General features: G+C 58.4%; 4 protein-coding genes across 13 annotated transcripts in view; 2 read left to right on the top strand and 2 right to left on the bottom strand.

Annotated features, from left to right (window-relative positions):
* RANBP3 (RAN binding protein 3) overlaps positions 1-11,544 on the top strand; it is a 51,092-nt gene extending 39,548 nt beyond the window's left edge. For 5 of the 10 annotated variants that reach the window (XM_043466340.1, XM_043466345.1, XM_043466337.1 and 2 more), the window contains 10 exons: positions 471-589; positions 1,603-1,716; positions 3,442-3,545; positions 4,582-4,660; positions 5,689-5,791; positions 6,187-6,311; positions 7,783-7,903; positions 9,460-9,602; positions 9,920-10,103; positions 10,186-11,544. In XM_043466340.1, coding sequence (XP_043322275.1) covers positions 471-589; positions 1,603-1,716; positions 3,442-3,545; positions 4,582-4,660; positions 5,689-5,791; positions 6,187-6,311; positions 7,783-7,903; positions 9,460-9,602; positions 9,920-10,103; positions 10,186-10,229 — 1,136 coding nt within the window. In that variant the 3' untranslated portion in view covers positions 10,230-11,544. The remainder of the gene's footprint in view (positions 1-470; positions 590-1,602; positions 1,717-3,441; positions 3,546-4,581; positions 4,661-5,688; positions 5,792-6,186; positions 6,312-7,782; positions 7,904-9,459; positions 9,603-9,919; positions 10,104-10,185) is intronic. The other 5 variants (XM_043466341.1, XM_043466346.1, XM_043466339.1 and 2 more) reach the window with 2 other exon arrangements.
* On the bottom strand, positions 11,473-16,091 carry CAPS (calcyphosine). Its single transcript, XM_043466349.1, has 4 exons — positions 12,766-16,091; positions 12,514-12,691; positions 12,202-12,408; positions 11,473-12,130 (listed from the first exon to the last, which is right to left on the bottom strand). Exons 1-4 carry the CDS (start codon positions 12,846-12,848, stop codon positions 12,029-12,031), a joined length of 570 nt encoding a protein of 189 aa, XP_043322284.1. The 5' UTR covers positions 12,849-16,091; the 3' UTR covers positions 11,473-12,028.
* On the bottom strand, positions 14,666-18,102 carry VMAC (vimentin type intermediate filament associated coiled-coil protein). The gene is made up of 2 exons (XM_043466350.1): positions 17,593-18,102; positions 14,666-16,430 (listed from the first exon to the last, which is right to left on the bottom strand). Exons 1-2 carry the CDS (start codon positions 17,781-17,783, stop codon positions 16,121-16,123), a joined length of 501 nt encoding a protein of 166 aa, XP_043322285.1. The 5' UTR covers positions 17,784-18,102; the 3' UTR covers positions 14,666-16,120.
* Positions 18,103-18,942: 840 nt separating this feature from the next.
* NDUFA11 (NADH:ubiquinone oxidoreductase subunit A11) lies at positions 18,943-24,288 on the top strand. Its single transcript, XM_043466329.1, has 4 exons — positions 18,943-19,328; positions 22,522-22,614; positions 22,722-22,844; positions 24,097-24,288. Exons 1-4 carry the CDS (start codon positions 19,232-19,234, stop codon positions 24,207-24,209), a joined length of 426 nt encoding a protein of 141 aa, XP_043322264.1. The 5' UTR covers positions 18,943-19,231; the 3' UTR covers positions 24,210-24,288.
* Positions 24,289-25,232: the final 944 nt, after the last annotated feature.

The following is a 25,232-nucleotide window of genomic DNA, read 5'->3' as shown; positions in this document are numbered from 1 at the left end:
GACTTTATTAGTAAAACTAGTTTTATAAAATTCATAATTATTCCCCAAATACATTCTCTTTTTTCCTCCTTAGTAGTAGTATGTCTAAATAAACTGAAAATTCACAGGGTTCTTTATAGAATTAACAATAATAGATTCTCGGTTTTGTGAGGTTTTCATTTGGTATTTAGGTTTTTCTAACCTCTAAGAATTTGTGATTTTCATTATTGATGCCATATCATTTTTCTTTAAGCATGTCATCTTTTCAATTTTCTCACTGCACTGCGTGGCATGTGGGATCTGAGTTCCCCAACTGGGAATCAAACCCGGGCCCGCTACAATGGAAGCACAGGGTTCTAACCACTGGACCCCCAGGGAAGTCCCAGACCCTCTTCTTTAAACGAGACCCTCCACTGTTGGGCCCCAGTGGTAGGAAGGGACAGTAGAGGTGGTCCAACCTCTGAGATGGCCTCCATCTTTTTTCCCCACAGTCCCGAGCAGCGGCACCAACGGGGTCAGCATCCCAGCAGACTGCACAGGGGCAGCAACATCAGCCTTGCCTGACAACCCAGCCCGGAGAAGTCCATCTGATGAGGCGCCGGCACTTGAGGTCTGTCCTCGACAGGGCAGGGAGCATGCCACATGTGAGGCTTCTCGAGGCATTGCTGAGCATGTGGGCTGTGGGCCACTTTGGGCCGCGTCCGAGCTGGCCTGTACTCAGGCCACCTGATTTGCCTGGAGGGATCCGTGGGTAACCACAGCTGACTGGCCGAGTCACCAGGCTGCCAGGACCCCGTGCTTAGTTCTGAGAGAAACAGGCCACAAGCAGGGCTGTGCCACTGAGGGGGCCTGCGGCTCTCCACGGAGAGCTGTCTCCACGCACTCTGCTTCTGGTGGCAGAAGTGTGCCTGGGAGTTGGCTCAGAAATCGTTCTTTAGCAAAGAAGACAAGTTGTGGGGTTCTATAGGCCAGATGCGTTTTCCAGTAGCATTGCACGGCAGCTGGAAAATAACGGGACATTTAACGAAGAGCCTGCGTTTGTGGTTGGCAAGTCGGACCTGAAACCCGAGCTGCAGTTGCACATAACCCAAGGGTCCATGTGCAGAGACTGCTTGCACCCGTGTGTTTATTTCCACTCTATCCGTTTGGGCAGATACAATGCTGCCTGGGCTTCTCCACCTCCCCACCCACGCCCCCCACCCCCACCGCATGTTGAGGCTCAAATGGGGAAAATGAACATGTGCAATTCAATCTTCATACGTTCCCTGAGCCCCCCACCCTCCAACCACAGTCGGCACAATTGGAAGAGGAATTGTTCCCACAGCCTACAGCTTCTCAGAAACTGGTGGCTGGGGTCTCTAGGGCAGTGAGCTTGAGGAAGACCCAGAAGTGACCCCAGCCCACCCATCCTACCCCCCACCATCCTTCACCAGCATCCCCAGTGACAAGAGCACTGCCCAGAGCTTGCCCCATCCTAGGGAGTCTCCCCAGCACCCCCCCACCCAAGGGCCTGCACAAGAGGATTCGTGCTGAGCAGATGCAGGGGCGTGAGACAGCTCATCTCGCTTCTTAGGGCCAGGGTGTTCCTGCTTCTCAGCTGTCTTGTTTGCTTGTTTTAATCAGAAGTCCCAGAGAAATGAGTCTAGCAGTGCTTCCGAGGAGGAGAACTGTGAGAAGAAAGAGCAGGGAGCCCAGCAGGCATTCGTGTTTGGGCAGAACTTGAGGGACAGAGTGAAGGTAGGTGGTCGGTGAGCCGGGTGAGCTGGGGACAAGTGAGGCAACCTGCCTTTGCCTCCCCACCTTCATTTTCCCAGAGATGGGGAGCAGGGCCATGTCCAGGGTGGTACCATGCTGCACACTGCTGGCTGGCCCCACCCCCAACCCCGACTGTGGAGCTCAGCGGGGCTCCCGGCAGCCAGCCCCCTCATGCTCCAGGAGCAAGGTCAGGGAGGTGACTGAGCCTGACAGCTGATGTTTTTACAGCAAAGGAACGAGCAGATGTTAGTGTCCGATGCTTTCAACGTCTCCAGAGAGACTCTTCTCCTTACTGAAGAGTTTCTCAGCACTGGCAGTGTTTAGACTGGATCCTTCTTACTTCCGGGAGGCATGTCCTGGGCACTGAGGGTGTTGAGCAGCGTCCCCAGCCCCTCCCTCTGGATGCCTTTCTTTGCCAGTGGGGACCACGGGAAGCATTCCCACTAATGCTGACCGTCCCCCAGGGGCTACATCACCCCCAGTGAAAGCTGCTGCCATTTGTTTTCAAGTAGGACAGCTGGGAAGATGCTATGTTCTCTCCCCAGAAGGCAGCAGGCTCTGCCCCTCCTGGCTGCCCTCAGCTGTTTTGGTCTGCTCTGGGGGCTTTGAGTCGGGGGTGGGGAGCTTGTGGCCATGGCAGGGGCTCTTTGCAGTTGGATACCACCCCCACCCACCCCCCGACTCTCTGGCCCTCTGGGAGACCTGTCCCAGCCCTGGGGGCAGAAGGTCCCTCTGCACCATGTGCATCAGCTCATCTGGTAGGAGCTCCTGGAGGCTGGGTCTGGGGACACCAGTCATTGTCACAACTGGAGGGTAGATGCCACTGATGCTAAGTAGGTGGAGGCCAGAGATGCTGACCAACACACTGCAATGCCCAGGATGCCCCCCTCCCCACTCAGGGAACCATCTAGGTGATGGAACCATCACCCTCCACTAGGTCAGTGATGTGGAGGGTGGGGTACCCTGAAATGAGACTAGAGTCTGGGGGTGCAGGGAAGGTGTCCAGCCACACTAGCTGCTTCCTCCTTTGGTGCCCGCTGTCCAGCAGAAGTACGGATGCCCCCAGAGACACAGAAGTAGGTGTTGATGTTGCACAGCTTTAAGCAAAATAACGAGTCCCTTGGCAGCCGCTCCCTCCCAGGAGCGGGAAAAGAGAGACCTGGGCCTTCAGGTCAAGTCTTCCATGCTGCCTTGAGATTGGGGTGGGGCAGCATCTCATGGAGGCCCTGGCGTCTCAGGGCCACATCCCGGCTTCTGCATGGAGAGTGACTTGCAGGTGTGGTTTCTTAACCCCTCTGAGCCTCTGTTTCCTCTCTCAGAACATGGTCGCTAACACCCACCTCTCAATGTTCCCAGGAGAATTGCATTGGAGAATGTGTTTAACCAGGGCAGCACGACAGTTGGCATAAAAGAAGCCTCGAGAAATGATGCTTCTGTTTATGATGAACCCTTTAAAATATGAAATTTGTACGTGATTTGTGATCTCTTGGTGCAGAAGCATTGGTGGAAAATTCCAACAGGTTGCCAGCCTGAGTGTTTTTCTTTAAACAGAGGAGAAAGGGCTCCCTAGCACCTCATGGACTGTTTTTACATCTTAACTGTAACCCCCAGGATGCATGCATGTAGATGGAGCCCTGTGCAGATGGGTGGAGCGGCTGAGGCCCTGAACCTGCCGTTCCCTGAGCAGTGTTTCCTCTCATTTCCCAGTTGATCAATGAGAACACTGAAGTGGCAGACATGGAGAACGCCGGACACCCCAGTTCAGAGACGCCAGCTGCGACCAACTACTTCCTTCAGTACATCAGCTCCAGGTGTGTGCCTCAGGCTGGTGCCTAGCCTTGCTTGGGGAAGCCTCCGCCTCAGGGGGACCCACGGTCACCCACTGCCCTGGACCAGCCCAGTCCTTCCTCAGGAGGGTGAGGGGCACAGGCAGCCAGACTCCAGTCACCTCCAGCCCTCCTTCCCTACTTGGTAGAGGTGTGGAGGGTCCAGGATTGGGGGGTGTGCTGCAGCGGACAGCTGAGGCAGGACCGCAGTCCCGTGGGGTTGTCCAGCCCATCCCGGGAGTGACCTCCGCCACCAGGTGCTGGATCCGGGCTCCCTGTTGGTGCTGCTGGCGGGGGCATTCGCCCACAGCCTGGCTGCTGGGGTGTCTGGGGAGGAAGGCACACCCTGCCTGGGAGTCGGGCCAGCAGGGCAGGCACCGTGCAGACGCCAGCCTCCGAGAGGCCTGGCGGGACCAGTGACCTGCCTTTCGGCAGCCTGGCCCCCAGTTAGTGGGGCACATCAGTTACTTTAAGACATGTTTTATGCACCTCAGTGTTTCCCACGTTGGGCGGCGCGTGAAGCCTGTGATGTCGTAACGTGGATGCGGGGTGACACCATGGCAGCGCCGTCTGCTGAGCTCCCCGAGGGCTGTCCTTTGTCACCCACCCACAGCCTGGAGGAGGTGTCACCTCCTTGGTGTGGGGCCAGGGGAGGGGCCCAGAGAGCTGCAGCACGTCTCGGGGGCATGTTTTCGGGGAGCGGGCAGCTGGCCCCTGCACTCAGCCTGTCTGTGGTGGCGTTCTCCTCCAGGGGGGTGGGGACGATGGGCATCCGGTGTGACACAGTGACTGAGCAGCTGGTGCCAGGCAGCTGGAGCCGAGGGTTCCTGTTTGCCTCCCTGTGCGGCCCAACCCAGAGCCTGTGGGGGCCTGTCCCTGGCGAGGCAGACCAGCCCACTGGGCCTTGCGGGGCCTCGGCTGCTTTCTGTTCCAACCGTGCGCATTGTGTGTGCGGGCATGCACACCGCTGGCCCTGTGCCCCTGCCGCCCCACACTCACTCAGAGTGCATCTCCTCTGCAGTTTAGAGAATGCAACCAACAGTGCCGATGCTGCCAGCAGCAAATTCGTGTTTGGCCAGAACATGAGTGAGCGCGTGCTGGTGAGTGACCCTGTGGGGATGACCCCTGGGGCCCAGAGACGTTCAGAGCCACCCGCAGGTCACAGGGGCACGTGGCGTGTGGCTGCTGTGTCCTGTCCTGTGGCATTAGAGTGCTCTCTTTTGCCGAGAAAGAGAAAGAAGACCCAACTCAGACTCAGCCTAAACAGCATGCAGGGGCGGGAGGGACAGGCCTGGTGGCCCGGGGAGGCTCTGCGGGAGCCTGGGTTGAGCTTCCTGTCTTTGCTCATCTCAGGGCAGGGTGGGGACTGCTGTCGGCCAGAGCCCTCGGCCGTGTGCTGCTGGGACCACCACGAGCCACCTCTGATGCCAGAGGAGGGCGGCCCCAGCCCAACTGTGAGGCCACAACATGGGGTGGGTGGTGGGGTGGCAGCCTCGGACAGGCCCCCGCAGTGTCCCCTGCACTCAAAACACACACCTCGGGTCATCTTCTGGCCCAGGATGGGCTTCTGGAATTGTCACCTGCTTCCTTATTTTTTTCCTTTTATTCCCCAGCCATACATTCCCAACCCCGTTGTGTCCATTTGTGAGGGTGGCTCAGGCGCTGTTGGGGGCTCACCTGACTCCTGGCATCTTGGTCTCTGTTTATGATGCTGAGGAGCTCCCTGCTGCTTCTCTTGAGTATCAGTACTGTCCTTTTTCCATTACAATGAAGGAGTCAAAGAATTGCCTCACAGACCAAGGTGACCAGGTGGCCTGTGGTCAGCTGGCGGCCCCGCCTCCGGGTGATGCCACAGAGGCTCCAGAGGCAGTTCACGTACAACGTCCAGGGCAGGCCTGTGCCTAGGGTGTCGTCCGAGGATGGTCGGCGAGTGCTGAGTGGAGAGGGGCTGGGGCTGGGTGGGTCCCCAGGATCCAAGAGGGAAGCTGGCCGAGAGAAACCCTCTGCCCAGAAGAGAACGTGCCAAGAGCTGCCTCCCAGCAGAGGGGCTTCCTGTCTGCAGTGGTCAGCCCACTAGGACCACCTGCCCACACACCCACCTTCTTCTGCATCCCTTCACTCCCCGCAGAGCCCGCCCAAGTTAAATGAGCTCAGCTCAGATGCCAACAGAGAAAACACAGCGGCAGAGTCCGGCTCCGAGTCCTCGTCTCAGGAGGCCACCCCTGAGAAAGGTAGGCCTTGTCCTGTCCCAGGAGGGTGGCCGGGGACACTGCGAGCCCCAGCCATGGTGCTGGCATCCAGTTAGCAGGAAGGGGCTTGGCCGGCTCAGAACAGCCAGGCCCAGGCCCTGCCTGGTGACCCAGAATGGGGTGGGTGAGGTGTCTGACCCGACCAAGGCGACTGAGGGGTGCTCTAAAGCACCCTCAGAGGTCTCGCTGTCTTCTGTCCTTCCTGGAGCCAGGAGAGTGGGAACCGGAGCTGGGCTGGCCGCTCCTGGCAGAGTCACGGGGTGCGTTAGCGGGGTCCCCTGTGGGCCAAGGTGCAGCTCCCAGAGGCACTGGTCCCCTTGGGGCATCCCATGAGGCACGCCCTCCCCCCAACCAAGTCAATAGTCAATGTCGTTTAGCTAATCACATTGCAGAGTCCCTGGCCGAGTCGGCAGCAGCCTACACCAAGGCGACGGCGCGGAAGTGCCTGCTGGAGAAGGTGGAGGTCATCACCGGGGAGGAGGCTGAGAGCAACGTGCTGCAGGTGAGTGCCCACCTGCTTGTGGTGCCGGGTGCTAGAGCCACACGGTCTGTCTCAAGACAGATTACAGACCTGAAACAGACATTTCTTCCTGCCGCCCGCTTAGCAGCTGTGACTATCTTGTCCCGGTGTGCTGTGTCCTCCTCTTAGCCCAGACTTCACGGCCCTCCTGCCACGTCCCCACGGTCCTCCCCTCCTGGGGCGGTAGGTCCAGGGCGGTAAGGTTCCTTCTGCCCTTTGTCCTTCTACACATACCCAAGTGTGTGTCTGTAAACCACGTACATGTGGCATTGGGGAGTTTTCCGTGGTACTGCTTATCCCTACTCACAGATTCATTTTACTATCAAGAGATGTTGACTTATAAAGATCTACAGACTTCTCTCTGTAAAGGGTCACTTATGGTCTCTGTTGCACTTTTTTAAACATAAAACAGCTTTATTGAGATACAGTGCACATACTATGAAATTCACCTTTTTTTAAAGTGTACAGTTCAGTGGGTTTTAGCACATTCAGAGAGTTGTACAAATGTCATCACTATTTTATAACATTTTTGCCCCCCAAAAAAGAAGCCTTGTGCCCATTGCCCTTCAGCAGTGATTTCCACATCCCCCTCTCCCCCAGCCCCTGGCAACCATGAATCCTCTCTCTCTCTGTGGATGTGCCTGTTCTGGGCGTTTCATGTCAACAGACTCATACTGTGTTGTCTCTGGGGTCTGGTCTCTCACTGAGCAGTGTGTTCTCAAGGTTTGTCCCTGCTGGAACATGTGTCAGAGTGTCATTCTTCATGACTGAGTAACTGTCCACTGTACAGATGGAGCACGTTTGCTTATCCCATCTCCTGTTCGTGGACACTTGCTTTGTTTCCACTTTGGGGGAATTAAGAATGATACCCCGTGAGCACTCACGTACAGGTTTCTCAGTGCACACCTGCTTCACTTCTCTTGGCTAGATACGTACAAGTGGGCTTTCTGGGCCGTGTGATAACTCCACGTTTCACACTTTAAAGGACAGTTTTCCACAGCGGCTGCACCAGTTTCCATTCCCATCAGCAAGGTGTGAGCGTTCTGCTTTCCCCACATCCTCCAACGCCTGTTTCGTCTGTCCTTTAGTTATAACCATCCTAGTGAATGTGAAGCGGTGTCACATTGTGGATTTTTTTATTTTTATTTTTTTATTTACTTGGCTGTGTCAGGTCTTAGTTGGCCCACAACATGTAGGCTCTTTGTTCCCCAACCGGGGTGAACCCGTGTCCCCTGCACTGGAAGACAGAGTCTCAACCACTGGACCACCAGAGATGTCCCCCACATTGTGGTTTGATTTACATTTCCATAGTGATTTTTTAAATACTCTTATGAAAATGTAAAATCCATTTTAGCTTGAAAGCAGGACAGAAAAGTGGCCAAGAGCCAGACGTGTCCCCCAGGCGATGGTTTGTTAAACCTGGTGGTTCATGCGCATTCGCCTTGTGTTGCAGATCCAATGTAAGCTGTTTGTCTTTGACAAGACCTCACAGTCGTGGGTGGAAAGAGGCCGGGGACTACTCAGACTCAACGACATGGCGTCCACTGACGACGGGACGTTGCAGTCCCGACTAGGTGAGCTGTGGCCGGTTCCTGTGGCGGGCCTGGGGGATTCGGGGCCCCTGGCATGTGTCCATGGCCAGCCCTCAACCTGGGGGACCCATCTCACCCAGCCCAGAGGCTCCCACCACCAGTCCTTCTCTGATTCTCTTATCTGACTGAAAATAGATGAAAGGATTCAGCAGGTTTTGAACTTATTTTTCGATAATAAAAGTGCTAGTTGTTTTATGGTAGGAAAACAAAGAAATCAAACATCAGCTAAAATCTCTTATAAAAAAGGGAAATCCTGCCGAGAGTGTTTTGGTAGGCCCATTCCTGCTCTGTGGCCCTTTTTAAGGAAGTGGGGCGATTCTCTTACTCTGCTCACTCTCTTTAGTGGGCATGTCCCTGTGTTGTTCCATTTGCCTTAATTTTTCTTGACTCATAAATAATGCTTCTGGTACTATTTTTCACATGAGTTTTATTCCTGGAAGTATGATTGTTACAAAAAGAATGTGTGAGAGCGTGTTTGCATATGTGTGAGACATGTGTATTATCTTTTTTTTTGGTAAGTTATCCTCCCACATTAGAAGTTGTTGTCCAGCCTTTACAGAAGTGTCGATCCCTGGCCCAGGTGTAGCTGGCGCTGTGTCCTTGCAGCGGTGTTGTTATGTGCTTGGGCTCAGAACTGGAACAGAAATGGAAATGGCCCTCCTGTTCGGGCGCAGGTCTTTGCACCCCTGCCCATAGGCATGCTTCTGTTTCTTTTTCAATTTTTCTAATGGAAACGTGCAAGCAGAGGGCAGAGAAGGCGCAGGATTTCAAGACCCCATCTCATGGCTTTTCCCCTGGTCATCAGCCTGTGACCAGCCTCCTTGCGGCCTTGCCCTCCCCTCCTCGTCGAGGTCCTTTCTGGCCATGCCCTCCTTTCACCCCACACAGCCTTTGACCCTTGGCACAGACCTTCCCTCAGAACTCACCTTGAGGGGCAGGGTGGGGGCACCTGGGTGGGGGTGACCACATCTAACCTGCTCCAGGTTTTCAAGGGTTGGGGCGTAGACAGGGGGGTAGGCCGGGACAGGTCAAGCAGGACGACGTTGGCCTTGGGCTGGCTGTGGGTGGAACTCAGGTCTCACCTGCGCTTCCGGAGGGAAGGGTCTGTCCCAGGTTCTCTCCACCATGTGCTGCCCTCAGCCATCTCCTGAGGGAAGCTCAGAGCAGTGGTCAGCCCCAGCATTTCCTCCTAGTGTTCAGCTCCTCCTCACAGGGAGGAGCTGGACCTTAGCCTGTGGGTGGCAACAGTCAGGGGGTGTCAGCTTCATGTGGCATGTCCCCAGTGTGCAGCCCACCCCCATGCAGCATGCCCCCCACTGCCGCTAACTAGCCCCTAACCTGGGGAGCCCCGTCCAGGCACCACCTCCACCCACTGCATGCACTCAGTGGTGGGGGTGCCAGGGCTGCTGCTCGGCAGACGGGCAGGTGGGAGACTGTCGTGGGATTTCTCCCTGGGGTGTTGACTTTCCTGCAGGTGTGTCTGTTTTTCTGGGGTTGGGGGCAGGTGCGGGCAGGACTGACATCTTCATTGGTTGCAGTGATGCGGACCCAGGGCAGCCTGCGACTGATCCTCAACACCAAGCTGTGGGCCCAGATGCAGATGGACAAGGCCAGCGAGAAGAGCATCCGCATCACGGCCATGGACACTGAGGACCAGGGTGTGAAGGTCTTCCTGATCTCGGTGAGCAGCCCCGGGCACAGGCCAGGCGGCTGCCGGACACAAGCGGGCAGCTCCACGTCCAGCACTGGGCGCCCTGCACGGGGGCCTGGCCAGGGAGAGCAGGGAGGCCTCCAGGGTCAGGAGGGCTGGCCTGCTCGTGGGCTCTGTGACCCCTTGGGAGGACAAGCCCTGCGCCTGCAGGAGCTCCTACCTGTTGCTCTCGGGGTTTGTTGAGGAGGGAGGTCAGGCTCCCCACTCCCGAGTCCTGAGCTGGGGGCTTCGTTGACTGAGGAGGGGTCTCCCCGAGAGACCTAGTCACCTGGCCCTCCTGCCCCCAGGCCAGCTCCAAGGACACCGGCCAGCTCTACGCGGCGCTGCACCACCGCATCCTGGCCCTGCGCAGCCGCGTGGAGCAGGAGCAGGAGGCCAAGGCGCCGGCCCCCGAGCCTGGGGCCGCCCCATCCAACGAGGACGACAGTGATGACGACGACGTGCTGACCCCGTCGGGGGCCCCCGCAGGCGGTGAGTCGGGTGTCCCAGGGTGGCCCGGGTCGGGGCTGCGTCCCAGGCAGGGACCTGATGGCAAGGCCGCCGCTTCCCACAGGCGCCGGCGATGAAGGCGATGGGCAGACGGCCGGGAGCACATAGCGCCAGGAGCCAGCCGCCGCGAGCCTGCTGCTTTGTCCGTCTGTCTGCCCGCCCGCCCCACCCCCGGCAGCATCGAGGCACGGGGCTTGGGAACCACACTCCCCGCTGGGTTGGCCACAGTCTGGATCCGCACGTCCCGTTCAGAAGCAGACTCGGGAACTGCCTGAATGTGGTTTGGGACACGAACCTCATCATATTGATGAGCAAAACGAAAAAGAACATTTCTTCCCTCCCCACCTTGAATTGAAATGGCACATTAAGACTTGTCACGGCTCCTCACTGGGACTGGGACACCTCGTTCTTCACCCCGCCCTCCCTGTGTCGCCGGCTCCCCCGCCGCCTGCCCAGGCCGCCGGGCGCCTCACAGTGTAACACTGGGCCTGCCGGACCGTCTGTCACCACCATCTTTACCTCCCGCCCCCACCTTCTGACTTGGGGGTTTTATTTTTAGATCTTTTCTGCCCCCAAGGCTTTGTGTTGGTCTCCTGGGTCGAGTGAGGCAATTCTGTGTCGAGCAGGCGTGGCTGCACTGTGGGCTGCACCCTGGTTCCCCCTGTGACCCCCGCCCCCATGCTGGGGCGCTCAGGACTGCTCGAGCGCCAGCCCCATGGGTTCCCCACCTGGGGTTCCTCCAGGCTGAGTCCTGGGGTGCGGACAGGTTGGGCCTTGGGCCTGGAGAGCTCATCTAGAAAAGGGTCACTGGACATGGTTTGGGGGGGGGGGGTGGGCACCATCCTCCTATTTGTCCCCGTGACATGGGTCACCCATCCTCGGGTGCCCAGGTGCAAGCCTGCTTCCTGCGCTTGGCCATTTCTCACCAGGCCCTGGACGTCTCTGCCCCCAAGACTGTTGAGGGCTGGGGGCCTTCAAAGAGGGGGCAGCAAGCAGAGCGGTTTTCAGACAGCAGGCAGAACCTGTGCTTGCAGCACACACAGGAGCGTGCCCTCTGCTTGCCCCACCCCGGAGCATGGCCAAGAGCAGCTGGGCGCTGCCTCCCCCCACGTCGGGGCTCGCAGAGGAGGTCTCTGTGCACAGGGCACCAGGGCTTCACAGGAAACCTCCCAGCCGCCCTGACAGGGTGAGGAGGGGCCGTCTGAGCCACGCCACCCGCACCCCGGGTGGCCCTGCAGCCCGCGCCTGAGCCTCGGGACGTCACCAAAGGCCCCCCCCAGCAGATCCGGTTACACTTCTCTGCTTTAAGCCTTAGTCAGCTAGTGACAAGTAAAACCAGATAATGCCCACGTGTTTTGAAACATTTATGTAAGATTGTCATATGAAATGTATTTGGGAACTACATTAAAACTTTTAACTAAAACGCTGGCCTCCTGCGTGCCCCAGGGGCCTCAGGAAGCCGGATGACCTAACCAGGAAGCAGCCTGGCCTGCCTGCAGGGTGGCAGCCTCTGCCCTACACTGCACACCTGGGCAGGTGACCCATGGCTGCCTTCCAAGACTCGGAGCGGCCGGCTTCACACAAGAGCTGTCGGCCTCCCCGCCAGGTGCGGCCTGGCTTCCCGGGGACCCACAGGAAGGGTTAGGGGTGCTGGCAGGCAGGGTTCGCTGAGCAGGGATGCGAGGAGCTTTGGGATCAGCACGATGTGGGCAAGGGGCCTTTCCCCCCGGGGCCCTGAGCCAGTGAGTCATCAGGGGAACTGGTGGCTAAGCAGTACAGCCGGAGGCCTGGTCCAGCCGGTTCTGTGGCTTCAGTCCCCCCACACTCCTCCCCACCCCCACCCCAGCTCCAAGCCCAGATGAGAGGGGCCTTGGCTCCAGGGTGCCGGCTGCATGGGGGCGCGCAGCTCACAGCCGCCAGGCGCTGGTCATCATGGCCACAAACTCCTCATCCGTATCCACGGAGGCGCTCACACCACTGTAGTAGTCCTGGAACTCGGCCAGCGTGACCTAGGGGGCAGACAGGCGGTTGGGGGGTCTGGAGGTGTGGGCGAGGGACCGCCGGGTATGCATGCACCCACCTGCCCGTCCTTCTCGGAGGAGTCGAAGTTGTCCAGGAAACGGCGGAGCACCTGCTCTTCAGTCCACTCCCCGCTCCGCACCTTTGGGTGAGCGCGGCCACTGTATACCCCCCGGAGATCGTCCACGGTCACCACGCCGTCACCACTGCGGTCTAGCTTGGCAAACGCCGCTGCAATGACTGCCTCCCGGGCCTGGGACATGGGGGGCTGGGGAGGGTGTGGTGGTGACTGGGGGGTACGAAGCACAGAGGCTCCCCTTGGTCTCCACACCAACACCGACGGGCCCGGGAGAGTGTGGCACCCCCAGCTCACCCGCAGCGCTTGCAGGAACTCCTCCAGGTCCAACGTCCCGCTGCCGTCACGGTCCCAGCGCCTGCACACGCCCTCCGCCTCAGCTGCGTCCAGCACCAGCCCCAGCTCAGCCAGGCCCCGCTGGAGCTCCCCCACATCCAGGGAGTGGCTTCCATCCCGGTCCAGGTGGCGGAAAAATCTGGGGGGCAGGGGTGCAGGGTTAGAAAAGATCCGTGGGACTGGGGGTTGGGGAGATGTGAGAGGAAAGCTCACCTGGCCACACCCTGGATGCCCGAGGCCCCTCGCGACAGGCACTGGGCTCGGAGCTTCTCCATGGTGGTGTCCACAGCATCCATGCTGGCTCCGGGCTCTCTAGGTGGCTGGATGGGCGAGAGTTCTGGGGGGGCTCCGACTCAGCCACCAGGCTACGGACTGGCTGCCTTGATCTGTCCTGGAGTCCGGGTGGCCACTCTGCCTGCCTCCTACCTGCTCTGCCCAGCACTGGCAGTGCGTCCTGCCGGGCAGGGCTGTTGCTAGGGGACAGGGCCCTGTAGACCGGGAGGGGCCCCAGCTGTAACTCTCTCTGTGCCAGGGCCTTGTGGCCACAAGCACAGCCCTGCGGGGGCATATGAGAGGCTGAGGAGGACAGGCCAGCATTGCTGTCACCACTGCCCAACCACCGTCCCGCCTGCCTTCTCCCAGCTCGGGGAGAGAGCCAGACCCGGGTTAGGAGGAGGGTGGAGGGAGTGGGGGGTGGCGCTTCAGAACCACGAGGAGGAAGGGGGGGTCACAGCCCTGCAGGGACCAGTCCCCAGATGAGGGGAGGCTCGGCCCAATTCCTATGTGACCGCTCCCCTCTTTGGGCTTCACCAGCCTCCAGCCCCTTTCCACAGGGCTGCAGCTGAAGCTGCTGAGGAATTCAAGTTTAAAGACTCGAGATGGCCCAGGCCTACGTCCAACAGGAGCTGCTCAGACCAGTGCTGGCTGAGCCGAGATGCAGCCAGTGCTGTAAACATCAATGTTGAGTTGGATGAAGCAATTCTCAGTAGTTAATTATGGCCAGTCATGGTATTTTTGTCAACATGGGTCTTTTGGGGGTTGGTCTCTGGTTCTCAGACATCACTTGGTGGGCTTGCTCATGACAAGCCGCTTGTCTGGCCAGAGAAGGACCCCTGCCTCCCTGACTTCCATAATCCAAGAGGAACCAAGACCACCGGCAGAGAAGGCCTGCCATCAGACTGGACATCTGGCCAACTGAGCCTCACATCAGCAGGCTGGGATCGAAGATGATAATGGATTTCCCAGGACTTAAAATGCCCCTGTTTGGGGAACCCCTGCCCACCCACAGAGACCCAGAGATCATCAGAGGCTTTTCAAAGCTTGGGAGTTGCACACAGCACAATGGTATTGTCAGAAGTTGCTGCTCCCGACCAAAGCCAAGCCATGGATCACAAGCAACCTGTCACTGTGATTCACGCCACAGCAGATGCAACACCATTGATTGTTATGAGAAACTGCAGTGACATTCTGCTGCAGAAGTTCTCGTGACTCACTGCAGTCCAACATTCTCTGCGTAGGCACAAAGAAATAGCTCCATTGTGTGCCTTCATGAGGCTTACAAACGTCAGGGATTTTTTCTATAAAGAAATGTAAAATGTAATCACAATTATTGTAGCTCTGCTTGGGCATCTCCACATCTTTGAGAGAATCAGAATCTCAACAATAAAAAATGGGGGGGGACTTCCCTGGTTGGTCCAGTGGTTAAGAATCGGCCTTCCAGTGCAAGGGACACAGGTTCAGTCCCTAGTCGGGGAACTAAGATCCCAATGCTATGGGGCAACTAAGCTTCTGTGTCACCACAGAGAACCCATGTGCCACAACTAAGACCTGACACAGCCAAATAAATGGTTTTTTAATTAACTTTACTTAAAAAACTGAAAGTGGAGAGGGCCCTCCAAACCCAGAGGCCCTTTCACTTGACCTCTCTGAGCCTCACTTTGCACGGCTATAAAATGGGGCAATGGTGTGTGCATAGGTGGCCTAAGAGACAGAGCTGTATATATGGAGCACTTGGCACAAGCTCCCACCCTGTGGGGCCCACCTGGACCCAGGAGCAACACAGCAGCCGCCTCTCCAGCCCCCACAGTAGGAAGAGAGGAGGAGGGACCATTGGTGCCATGAAATCATTCGGTTTATTCTTGAGCATAGACAGGCCCTAGCCTGCCTTCCCCTTGTTCAAACAGCACCCCCCTTATTCGTCCAGAGGAGAAAACTGGGCCATTGTTACCACACTGAGGGGTCGCTGTGCGACGCCAGGAGGCACAGGAGGCAGAGCGGAGGACAGATGCTGAGTTTTCCGGGCTGAAAGGGGCTGTGCCCCGCAGTGGTTCCTGGGGTGGGGATTCCCTGAGTCAGGAGGCAGGAAACGGCTGCCATAGTCCCAGGCCAGGCACTTGGGCTGAGCAGAGAAAGGCACAGGGCTCCCTGTTCTGATAAAAAAGCAAAGTGCCTCAAACATCTCGGGCCAACAAGGGCAGCATACAAATAAGGAGTGAAAAAATAGATTCTCTGAGGATTAGAGAAAGGAACCAGCTGGTGCTTTGAAAGTAAAGTTGCCGGGGGCCTCATCAGATGTGCTAGGCCCTAGGGTGTGCCAGGCACTGCTGACAGAAAACAAAAACCTGCCCTCATGGAGCTTCCACTCCAATGGTAAAAAGTTACATAAAGGGAGTAAAATGGGGCAATGGGGCAGGGTGGAATGGGGAAGAATGACTCCTGATAAGGCAGTCATGGAAGCCCTCTCAGAGGAGGTGACGTTTGAGCAAAGACCTGAGTGAACAGGAGCCAGTCATGTGGCATCTGGGGGGAAGAGCATTCTAGGCAGAGGAAACAGTCAGTGTAAAGGCCCCGAGGCAGGATGCTATCAAGAGAAGGTTATGGGATGCCTGAGTTTGCCTGGTTGCCAGCATGTCGGCACATCCCACCTGCATACTCCTTCCTGGGTTGAGAGGAGGATAGAATTAGGGGAAAAAATATCTTCGTATAACCAATGCGAAATGGCCTGAGGCTTGAGGTTCACTGGACTGAGATGAAGAATAAGGCTTTAGGATGAAGAGTGCTTCCGGAGGAACAAAAACCAGGGCAGGGGAGAAAAGAGGGAGAGACCCAAATCACACGGCACTTGATGCCATCTGCCTCCACCAGAAAAAGAGAGGTCTCTAACTCAGATGTTTCAGGGGCCAGACATCCGGCCTTGAGAGATGAGGGGGCGAATGGAAACTTGCCCTCGCTAAAGAGGATGTCCTAGACTCAGATCCAGGCAGGTACAGCCCAGCCCGAAGCCAGAAATCCAGATTCGTGTGTAAGTGCGGCCAGTTCTCCAACAAGGGTGATTGATTCAAAGTTTTGCTTTTTTTTAAAAAAAAAAGAAAAACTGGCTGAGTTCATCTGCATTTGGCCTGCAGGCCACCGATATGAAACCTATGCCTTTTTAACAGGTTCTGACACGGAGGATTATGGCTCTTCCAAGGGGTCCTCTCTGGGATATCTTAACCCTAAGGATACCCGGGCAGTAGAAGAAGTCCCACTGGAGTCCTCTTTCTCCATTCCGGAACCTGCTCTCTGGGACTCACACAGTGGTCCCAAACACTGCGGGCTCGAGCTGGTCCCTGTCCTCTTCCTCCCCAGTACTGTTGGCAAGGGGTGAGCTGGGCCCACCAGGGAGTGAGTCACTGGCTGGCAGGGGCCCCAGGCGCTCGGCCTCAGCCAGGGTAGCCAGCAGCCCAGCCAGGGGCGGCCGGCGGCGGCAGAGATCCTGCAGCAGCTCAGCCCGGGGCTGCAACTGCCCGATGAGCTTGTCCCTCTGGCGCACAGCAGCCTGCAGACTCTGGACAGCAGCCTCCGAGGTCAGCAGCTGCTCCCGGAGGGCGGCAATCTCACTGGCAGGAAGGCAAGACAGAACGTTATGGTACCCGGGCACCAGAGAGGTTCTCTTCCCCCTGCTCCCAACCTCCATCCCCAGATTCATAGATTGAATCCCTATGCCGTGATAGTATTTGGAGAAGAGGGCCTTGAGAGGTAAGGAAAGTTTACATGATGTAATGAGGGGTTTCCTTTTAAGAAGAGATACCAAAGAACTTGCTCTCTCTCTCTCTCTGTGCTTTGTGAGGACACAGTGAGAAGACAACTGTTGGCAAGCCCAGAAGAGGACCCTCACCAGAACTGAATCAGTGCCTTGATCTTGAACTTCCCAGCCTCCAGAACTATGAGGAATCATTTGATGTTGTTTAAGACACCCAGTCTGTGGTATCCTGTAATGGCAACCTCAGCAGACTAACACACTCCCTCATTCACCCCCTAGCTCATCCTGCAGTTCCCTTGTCCCCTGCATCTTTTCCTCTTTGCTGTTCAGCTTAGATGGCTCCTCCCCCAAGAAGCCTTCCCTCTGGGCCGTGTTGCCCTCCATCATACACAAGAATACTATGAGGTTGAATACTGGAGTTGGTTGCCATTTCCTTCTCCAGCCATCATACACACACATCCCAATGACCCTGTGTTGTAACTGCCTAACAGTGTGCTTGAGGGCAGGGCTGTACACGTCTTACTGATGTGCCCTAATGACCAGCACAGGGCCTGGCATATGGTAGGTGCTCAGTAAAGATGAGGTAATGAGTCCAACCAGGTCTGAATTGTTTCCCACCGGGTCCTCCGAAACACTTTCTTCCCTGGGCGCTTGTCTCATCCCTTTGAATCCTCAGCTAGAAACTCTTCAAAACTGCTGATATAATCCCATCCACCCAAGAACCTGCCATGGCTCCAATACCTACATCAGGCAGCTGGTGGTCCCTGTACCATTCAGGACCAGCCTGTTTTGCCTAGTGGTAAAATGGACCCTGTTAAGTTAGATAGTCACACCCAAGTGACATCTCTCAACTTTATATAGTGATGATTCAAGTATTTTTGTGTTTGTTTTTCCAGTCCCACCAGTAGTCCAGCTCCACGTGAATGCCCACGTCTCTCCTACCAGTATTCCTTTCCTATCTCGGATCTGCCTCCGCCCAACTCCTCCGAGAAGTCCACCTGCCGGGTCCCAAGATTCACCGGTCTTTGGCGCGTCCCAGCTCGTCTAAAGCGGCGCTCAGTTGCTGGTCGTGGCGGGCCAGGCGCTCGGCCTGGGCGCGCACCGTGCACTCGGCGGCCTCCAGCCGCGCCTCCAGTTCCGCCGCGCGCCGGTGAACGGCAGCCAGGTGTGCGTTAGCCTCGCGGATCTGCAGGGGCGGTGGCGCTGACATGGCCCCTGCAGAGGACCAGGCCTGGCCACGCCCTCGGGCGGCCCGGAACCGGCCCTGGACACGCCCCTGGAGGGCCACACCTCCGAGGGTCCGTTCAAGACCCGTTCGGCGTGATTGGCCGGGTTCACCGCTAGGCTCCGCCCTCCAGGGCTGGGTCTAGTACTCAAACCCGAACGCCCTCACTGGTTCCGGCAACTGGAAACTCCGCCCCTGAGCCCCGACTAACTCCAGGATTGGCCAAGGTCTTAACAAACCCCGGCCCCAGGTTGGCCTTGTCCTCCGGTGGCCAGCTCAGGCTCTGGCAACAGGATTGGTCATTCTCTCGAGGCAGGCCCCGCCCTCCTCAGAATCTAACGCGCCAAGTTGGTCGGGCCCCACAAGTCTGACCACGCCCCTGGAGCCCGTTACGCTTCTCTCATTGGCCGTTCACGCCCCTTAGGCAATCGTACAGCTCCTGATTGGTCCAGTCCCTTTCAGGTTATGTTTGGGATTCTTGACACACACCCAGTGGATGGTCATTCTTCATCCCGCCCAGGGGTTGGACTACAAACCGGGCACAGACCACGTCCTGCTAAGAATCCAAGCACTGGGACTGGACACTTTCTCGTTAAGCCCCTGAGCCTGAGTCATTGGAAGGACTGAGGCCGAAGCTGAAGCTCCAATATTTGGCTACCTGATGCGAAGAACAGACTCATTGGAAAAGACCCTGATGCTGGGAAAGATAGAGGGCAGGAGAAGAAGGGGGAAACAGAGGATGAGATAGTTAGATATCACCAACTCAAAGGACATGAATCTGAACAAACTCCGGGAGATAGTGGAGGACAGGGTAGCCTGGCGTACTACAGTCTATGGGGTGGCAAAAAGTCGGACACAAGTTAGCTACTGAACGGTAATTCTGTGCCTGACCACGCCCCCAAATAGTAGCACGCCGTTAACTCAGGTTTAAGACTGGCCTTTGGGCGTGACCACGCCTCCCCACAGATACTGGCGCTGGGAGTGGCCACATCCCTCCGTGTTCCCGCCCCATAATGAACGTCTCGCTCCAGTAGAGTTTGGCTCCGCGGTCTCCTCTCTGCAAGTGGATAGGCTTAGTACCTTTGATAGTCCCGCCCCTCGTTAGGTCCTACCTCTCGGGGTCACACTATTCTTGACCCAGGACCTTCTGACCTGAAATAACGGCAACTGCCTTCACTGATCCTGGTCAGTTTCCCCCTTCAGAAATCGGCCAGTGGTGCACGTGCTCTTCCTTTACTCCCATCCCGACTCCAGGACTTGAGCGCAACCCGTGTCCACTTACGCGGCGCTCAATAAAGTTGCTCATTTGTTGCTGTCCCGCCCGCACGAGAGGCTGCGCGCGCCGCCCAGGAAGTCTCGCGAGAGTCAGCGGCGTCCGTCCTTGGCCGCAGGAGCCGCCGGGTGGTAAGGTGCAGGACCAGGGCTGCGCCGTCATGGCTAAGACGCTTCTTCACCAGTACTGGGACATCCCCGAAGGCACCGAGTGCCACCGCAAGACCTACGCCACCACCAGTATCGGTGGTGCCACCGGTGAGCGCCTGCCGGGTCCCCAGGGTATAGGGCGCAGGGAGGCCGTCAGATCACTGGGGCGGCCCGAGGGCGTCCTGGAGGGGCTGCGGACCTCGCGCGGTGGCAGTAGTCGTCGTTGGGGTGTGTGGGGTGGCCTTGGGACGGTGGGGGGCTCTTGTACTAAATAGACTGTGGGATTGTCGGACTAACGCAGAGGGCGCAGAGAGATCATAGGGTCCGAGAGGATCCCGTGAGGACTGAGAATCTCACGGAGTGGGTACGTGGTCTTCGTCGGAGTGTCTGAGCCGTCCATGGGGACCTCTGGTGTAAGATAGACGTTGCGGAAAGAGGCAGGGGAGCTAGCAGGGTTCCTGGGCCCTGGGAGGTTGTGGTACATATGACAAGCTGGTCACTGGGGTAGTCAAAATCCCTGGGTGCTGGGTGTTTGTGGCGTCTGCTTGAATGGAGTCTATGTTGGAGGATGTTTGAGGGGTTGCAGGTGGAAACCTTTGACAGAGGCATTATGTCCTGTGGTCATGGAGAGACTCGAATTTGGGGGGCGGTCACTGATTTCCAGGAGCTCTGCAAGGGGGCCTGTGGGTCTTTGAGGGCGTTGCTGTGTGCCACTCATTTTGCCAGTCGGATTGCCTCACCAGCCAACTCCACTCAACCCTCAGGACCTAACTACACATGCTCTGTCCTCCCACACCTCCTCCCTTCTTCCATCCCTGCCTCCCCTCGGCACTCTACAGTGAGAATTTACACTTCTCTGGGATGGTGAGCCCCTTTGAGGGCAGGGGCCGGGCTCTAACCCAGCCCAGCACGTTGTGGGCACACAGTAACTGGATGATGGAATGAGTGAGGGAAGGAGGGCAAGGTAGTAGCTAGGAATGAATGAATGACTTTATGAATGAATGAATGACGGTACACAGTAACAGTGAGTGAATGAATGTGAGAATGAATGAATGAATGTGCATTCATTCATTCATGTGAAGTGTCTGAAAGTCGCTTCAGAAGATTGATAGGGAGCCAGGAGCTGGCAGAGGGGCTGAGGAGGGGTCTTTTGAGGGGGTGACAAGAACCTGTGGAAGGGGCCAAGTCAATGAAGACCCTCGAGTGCTGAGGGAGGGTGGTGGTGGCTGTAGTGTCTGAGGAGTTAAGTGGGCTGGGGGAGTGGGCTGGCATGTCATCTACTAAATGATTGCTGTGGGGGGGGATGGATAGTCCTTGACTTTGGGATAATCCAGTGGCTTCCAGGTCATCTCTTCCCAGTTAAAGGACTTCTGAGGGCTTGTAGGATGCTGGGGTGCCTTCTGTGCCCAGTGTGGCCTGGCAACTGGGTGTCCCTCGGCCAGGGTCACAGGTATGTGGTATGTATGTGTTAGTCATTTAGTCATGTCTGACTCTTTGTGACCCCATGGACTGTAGCCCGCCAGGCTCCTGTGTCCATGGGATTCTCCAGGCAAGAATACTGGAGTGGGTTGCTATTTCCTTCTCCAGGGGATCTTCCTGACCCAAGGATTGAACCCAGATCTCCTGCATTGCAGGCAGATTCTTTACTGTCTGAGCTATAAGGAAAGCAGGCCTGCAGGGATAGGATCAATAAGGTTCTCCCCCAGGAGTCACTGTGGTTTGGGGACTGTCACTGAACCTTGTCTGTGGTTCCTCTTCAGAGGGTTGTCTAGAGATCATGCATCCCCAGGTCCCAGACAGGGTGGGGAGCTGCTCTGATTAAGTCTGTTTACAAGCTGGGGTAGGGGTGGGAGCCTCGTATAACTGAGGAAAGGGGCTTGCTGGGACAGTGCGGGCAGGGGGAGCCCCAGACTGTGGCCCACTCCCTCCTTCCCAGCCTTCAGCCTCTCTGAGGAGTGCGGGGACACTAGGGTTCAGTGTGGGATGGGGAAGGATTGGACCTGGACAGCTCCCAAGTGGGCACCTGGCGTATGGATGCCCTCTTTATACGCGGCTCCTCTCCTCTCATCCCTGGGCCTTGGCTTCCCCGTCTGGGAAGTGGGTCGGCCGTCTTGGCCCTCCTCGGAGTTGCTTCCAAGGTTACCACTCCTGTCTCGTGTGACAAGTCCCCCCACAGCTCTTGTGAGCTGAACCTCAGCAGGGCTGGAGGGCTGCTGCTCAGCTGGGAAGGTCATGGTGGGGGAGTGCAGCACGCCAGCTGCTGGGTCTGCAGAAGCTGGGGGCTTGGAGACTGGGCGGGGCCCACGTCCCTGGGGCATCAATGAAGGTGGTTGGCCTTCAGATCCTCCGGTCTTCCAGGCTGCTCTGCCAGGTGGGTGGCATCAAGGGAGTCTCTCTGCCTGTCTGAGGGCCCCTCCCCTCCCTCCCCACCCCACAGAGCAACAAGAGGGGACTGAGCCCATCAGGCCCTGAGGAGGGAGAGGGCAGTGGGTGCCCTGTCACCTGGCAGGAGGTGGTTCTGTTTTGTCTGGGATGGGCTGGCCCCAGGTCTGTGCTGGCAGCTGGGCCCCACAGTGAGTCTGTCTGGGGAGGATGGGTGCAGGGTCAGCTGGAGGGTGGGGAGCCCTGTATTGGGCTGTTCTGGTGACAGGGAGCCAGCCAGGTGGGCATAGGTCTGCACATCCACCAAAGAGGGTCTGGCTGAGGAGGCTGACACACGGCGCTGGTCAGCATTGACTCAGCATGCCCCACAGTAGGACCTTGGGCCTGGCTGCCCACCAGGGCCCCTCACACATAAAAACCAGCATCAGAGGCAGGTCATCTGGGGCAACGGTGGAGATGAAAGAACTTACCAGAGAGAGTGGTGAGGCTGAGCCAGCCGGGGTGAGGGTCGGGTCTGCGAGTGGCGAGAAGGAGGCGTCAGGAGCCCTGGGCCCCGCAGCGGGGACAGAGCTTTGCTGGAAGTGGGGAGCAGGGCTGGGGTGCTGGTCCAGCCACCAGGGCCCCAGCCCATCCTCAGCGGGGGCCATGCTCTGGGCTGGTGCCCTGTGGGGCGGGCTGGATGAGGGGGGTGAGAGCCCAGGCCTTGGAGCAGGAGAGCCAGGTTAGATCCCAGCTCATCGACTGTGGGGCCCCAGGTGAGCCCTGTAACAGCCACTACCTGGCCCACCCTGGCCCAAGCCACCTTGGTGGTTGCCGTGGGAATGCAAGGAACGGGCGCTGTGGACTGGGGAGGGGCCTGCCCCCTCCAGGGCCCAGGGCTGATTTGCCTGGCCGCCTTTCTGTCCCTCTCTGTCCTCAGGCCTCGTTGTCTCTGCCTACAGCGTTGCCCTCAAAACCCCCGCCTCCTTCCTGGAGGGAGTGGCGAGGACGGGACGGTACACATTCACCGCAGGTGAGCAAGCCTGCGTGACGTCTGGGCTTCTCCTCGGGGGCCCTTCCGGCACTGGTCTGGACCCCTGACTCAGACCGGGGCCTGTCCTGCCCCGTCTGCCCCCACAGCTGCCATCGGAGCCATATTTGGCCTCACCTCCTGTATTAGCGCCCAGGTCCGCGAGAAGCCTGACGACCCTCTCAACTACCTCATCGGAGGCTGTGCCGGAGGCTTGACCCTGGGAGCTCGCAGTGAGTGAGCCCTGCACCCCTGACCTCTGCGAACCCTCCTCCCTCTGCCCATCAGGGGTGGGTGTGCAGGACGTACATCTGGCGGGGGAGAGGGCAGCGCCTCAGTCTCAGCTGCCAGCCAGTTGAGCACTGCTCAGGAACCGACTGCACGTCCACCTCGCCACGCCCTCCTGCCCCCCGTGGCTCGGCGTGGCCTGCATGGCCGCCCGGCTCTGTCCCCACCCTGCCCTGCCCTCGCCGCCTTGCTCCCTCTGCTGCAGCTCCACAGCCTCCTCACTGTTCCTCCAGCACCCTGGGGCCTTTGCATGGCTGTGCCCTCTGCCAGAACACCCTTCCCCCCAGAAGTCAGCACGGCTGCCGCCTCCACTGTTCCAACCCACTACATACATCTGGGCCCCCGCCTGCCCTCACTTATGTCTCTCTCCCTCTGCCGTGTCTTGTCAGCGAACACAAGGTCACTGCCCATTGGGGGGAGCAGTTGGGGCTGGCTTGGAGCTGCTGGCACCCAGGGCCCCACAGGGGAGTGGCTGTCACCATCCCCACCTTCCAGACGGGGGGACTGAAGCTCCAAGGAGATGAGGTGGCCCGAGGTCACCCACAGGAGAAGAGGCTGTGTCCCCAGGGGGAGGCCGGGACCCAGGCCAGCCTGGTACAGCAGAGACGCCTGGAATAGGAAGCAGATGCCGCTCTTCCCGCCTCCCATAGCCTGGCGGGTGGGGCGGCCGGCCAGGGGAGGCCACATGCAGAGAAAAGCCCCAGCCCACTGGCTAGAGTGTTCTGTGGAAGCTTCCAGCCAGGCAGAGAGGGAGGGTGCCACGCCCTCCTGGCCTTTGCCGGGAGACCTTGGCTGAGGTCCGGCTTTGACCCGCGCCCCTGAGCCTGCAATGGGGTGTGTGAGCCCAGTGCTCAGCAGGCAGAACCCCCTTCCCGGGGCACCTCTCAAGCCGCAGGCATCTTGGGTTTGCTGCTTCACAAACCACAGGGCAGACTCGGCCAGGACTGAGACCTGCCAGCGGTCTTCGGTCCCCTCACGCCCCCGCGCCTGGAAGCCTGGACTCCCGCCTCCCGCCTCAGTTTCCACACGTCCACCTTCAAAGGCCGAGGCCCCAGGGCTCCATCCCTAAGGAGCGTGTGGTCCAGCCCTGGCCCCCTGAGCTTAGAGGGAGGGTCGTCCTCAGGCGGTGCTCAGGGTGGACGTAGGCAGGCCTCGCTCCCCGCGTGCTGTCTGATGCCAGTCTTTCTGCCCCTGCAGCCCGCAGCTATGGGATCGGAGCCGCTGCCTGTGCGTACATGGGCTTGACGGCTGCACTGATCAAGATGGGCCAACTGGAGGACTGGAAGGTGTTTGCAGAACCCAAGGTGTGAGCCCCGTTGCCGCCTCCTGGGACCTCAGGCACGGTGAAACTCATCTAAAAATAATAAATCCTGTGTATATTTGTGTGCATCTCCCCTCCTCTGTCATTCTCCAGGGTGAAGCCCTGTCCAGGTGACAGAGTCTGGGTGACAGGCCAGGGCGGCTCAGGGCAGACGTGGGAGGGAGTGAGGAAGCGGCAGGAGATAAGGCGTCTGGGTCTGTGCCCGAAGGGGCAGGCGCGGCGCCAGCTGGGCCCCAGCGTGGGAGCAGGTGTCAGGCAGAGGTCGCCGGGCCTCAGCCAGTTCTCTGCGGATGGCCTTGGGGACTGACAGTGCGGGGAGGGTGGGGGGGACTGGGCCCTGCAGCCCACAGCCCTTCCTGTGGCCCCCCTGCAGCTCACAAGCCAGCCCCTCTCTGGGCCTTCCCCCAAAGCCAACAGCATGTGGAAAACACGCCCAGGCCCCACGCACGGCCCATTTCCAAATTCCTGGGCACTGGAGCGGAGAGCCCCAGACGGCCTGGCCCCCAAGCCCTGTCCCCATCAGGTGGGACAGGTGGGTGACAGGCCACCGGGAGCCTGCAGGGCAGGGGCCTTTGTCAGCAGCGCAAGAAGAGGGACTCAGGGCCTCACACACATGGCCGCCTGTCAGGCCCGGGGATGCAGGCGGCCCCGGAATGCTGGCGCAGCCCTGGGCTCTCTGCACAACCAGCTCAGTTCTTCCTGGCAGCCAGAGAGGAAGGCCCTGCGTGTCCCAGCACGCCTCAGCGGGCCATAAATTAGTGCTCTCCAGAGCCCACCCTGTGGGGCGGGATTGGGTCCTGGCGGGGGTCTGGGCACTGCAGGAGCACTCCGGGGGTCCAGGGCTGGCAGGAGTGGTCCTCCCCAATGTCTGCCCCAACCCATCTTCCCCTTCCTTCTCTCCCGGAGCCTGATACGGTTGAAAGCCAAACTTGGAGCCTTGCATTCATGCTGTGTCCAGCCCAGGTAATAATTCACCCGAGTGTGAAGCAGAGCACGGAGCCCCAGCCCGTTG

Source organism: Cervus canadensis, chromosome 4 (assembly GCF_019320065.1).
Source record: "Cervus canadensis isolate Bull #8, Minnesota chromosome 4, ASM1932006v1, whole genome shotgun sequence".
NCBI classification, from domain to species: Eukaryota; Metazoa; Chordata; class Mammalia; order Artiodactyla; family Cervidae; genus Cervus; species Cervus canadensis.
Note: the sequence above shows the minus strand (reverse complement) of the source record. Positions and strands in the feature narration are given on the sequence as shown.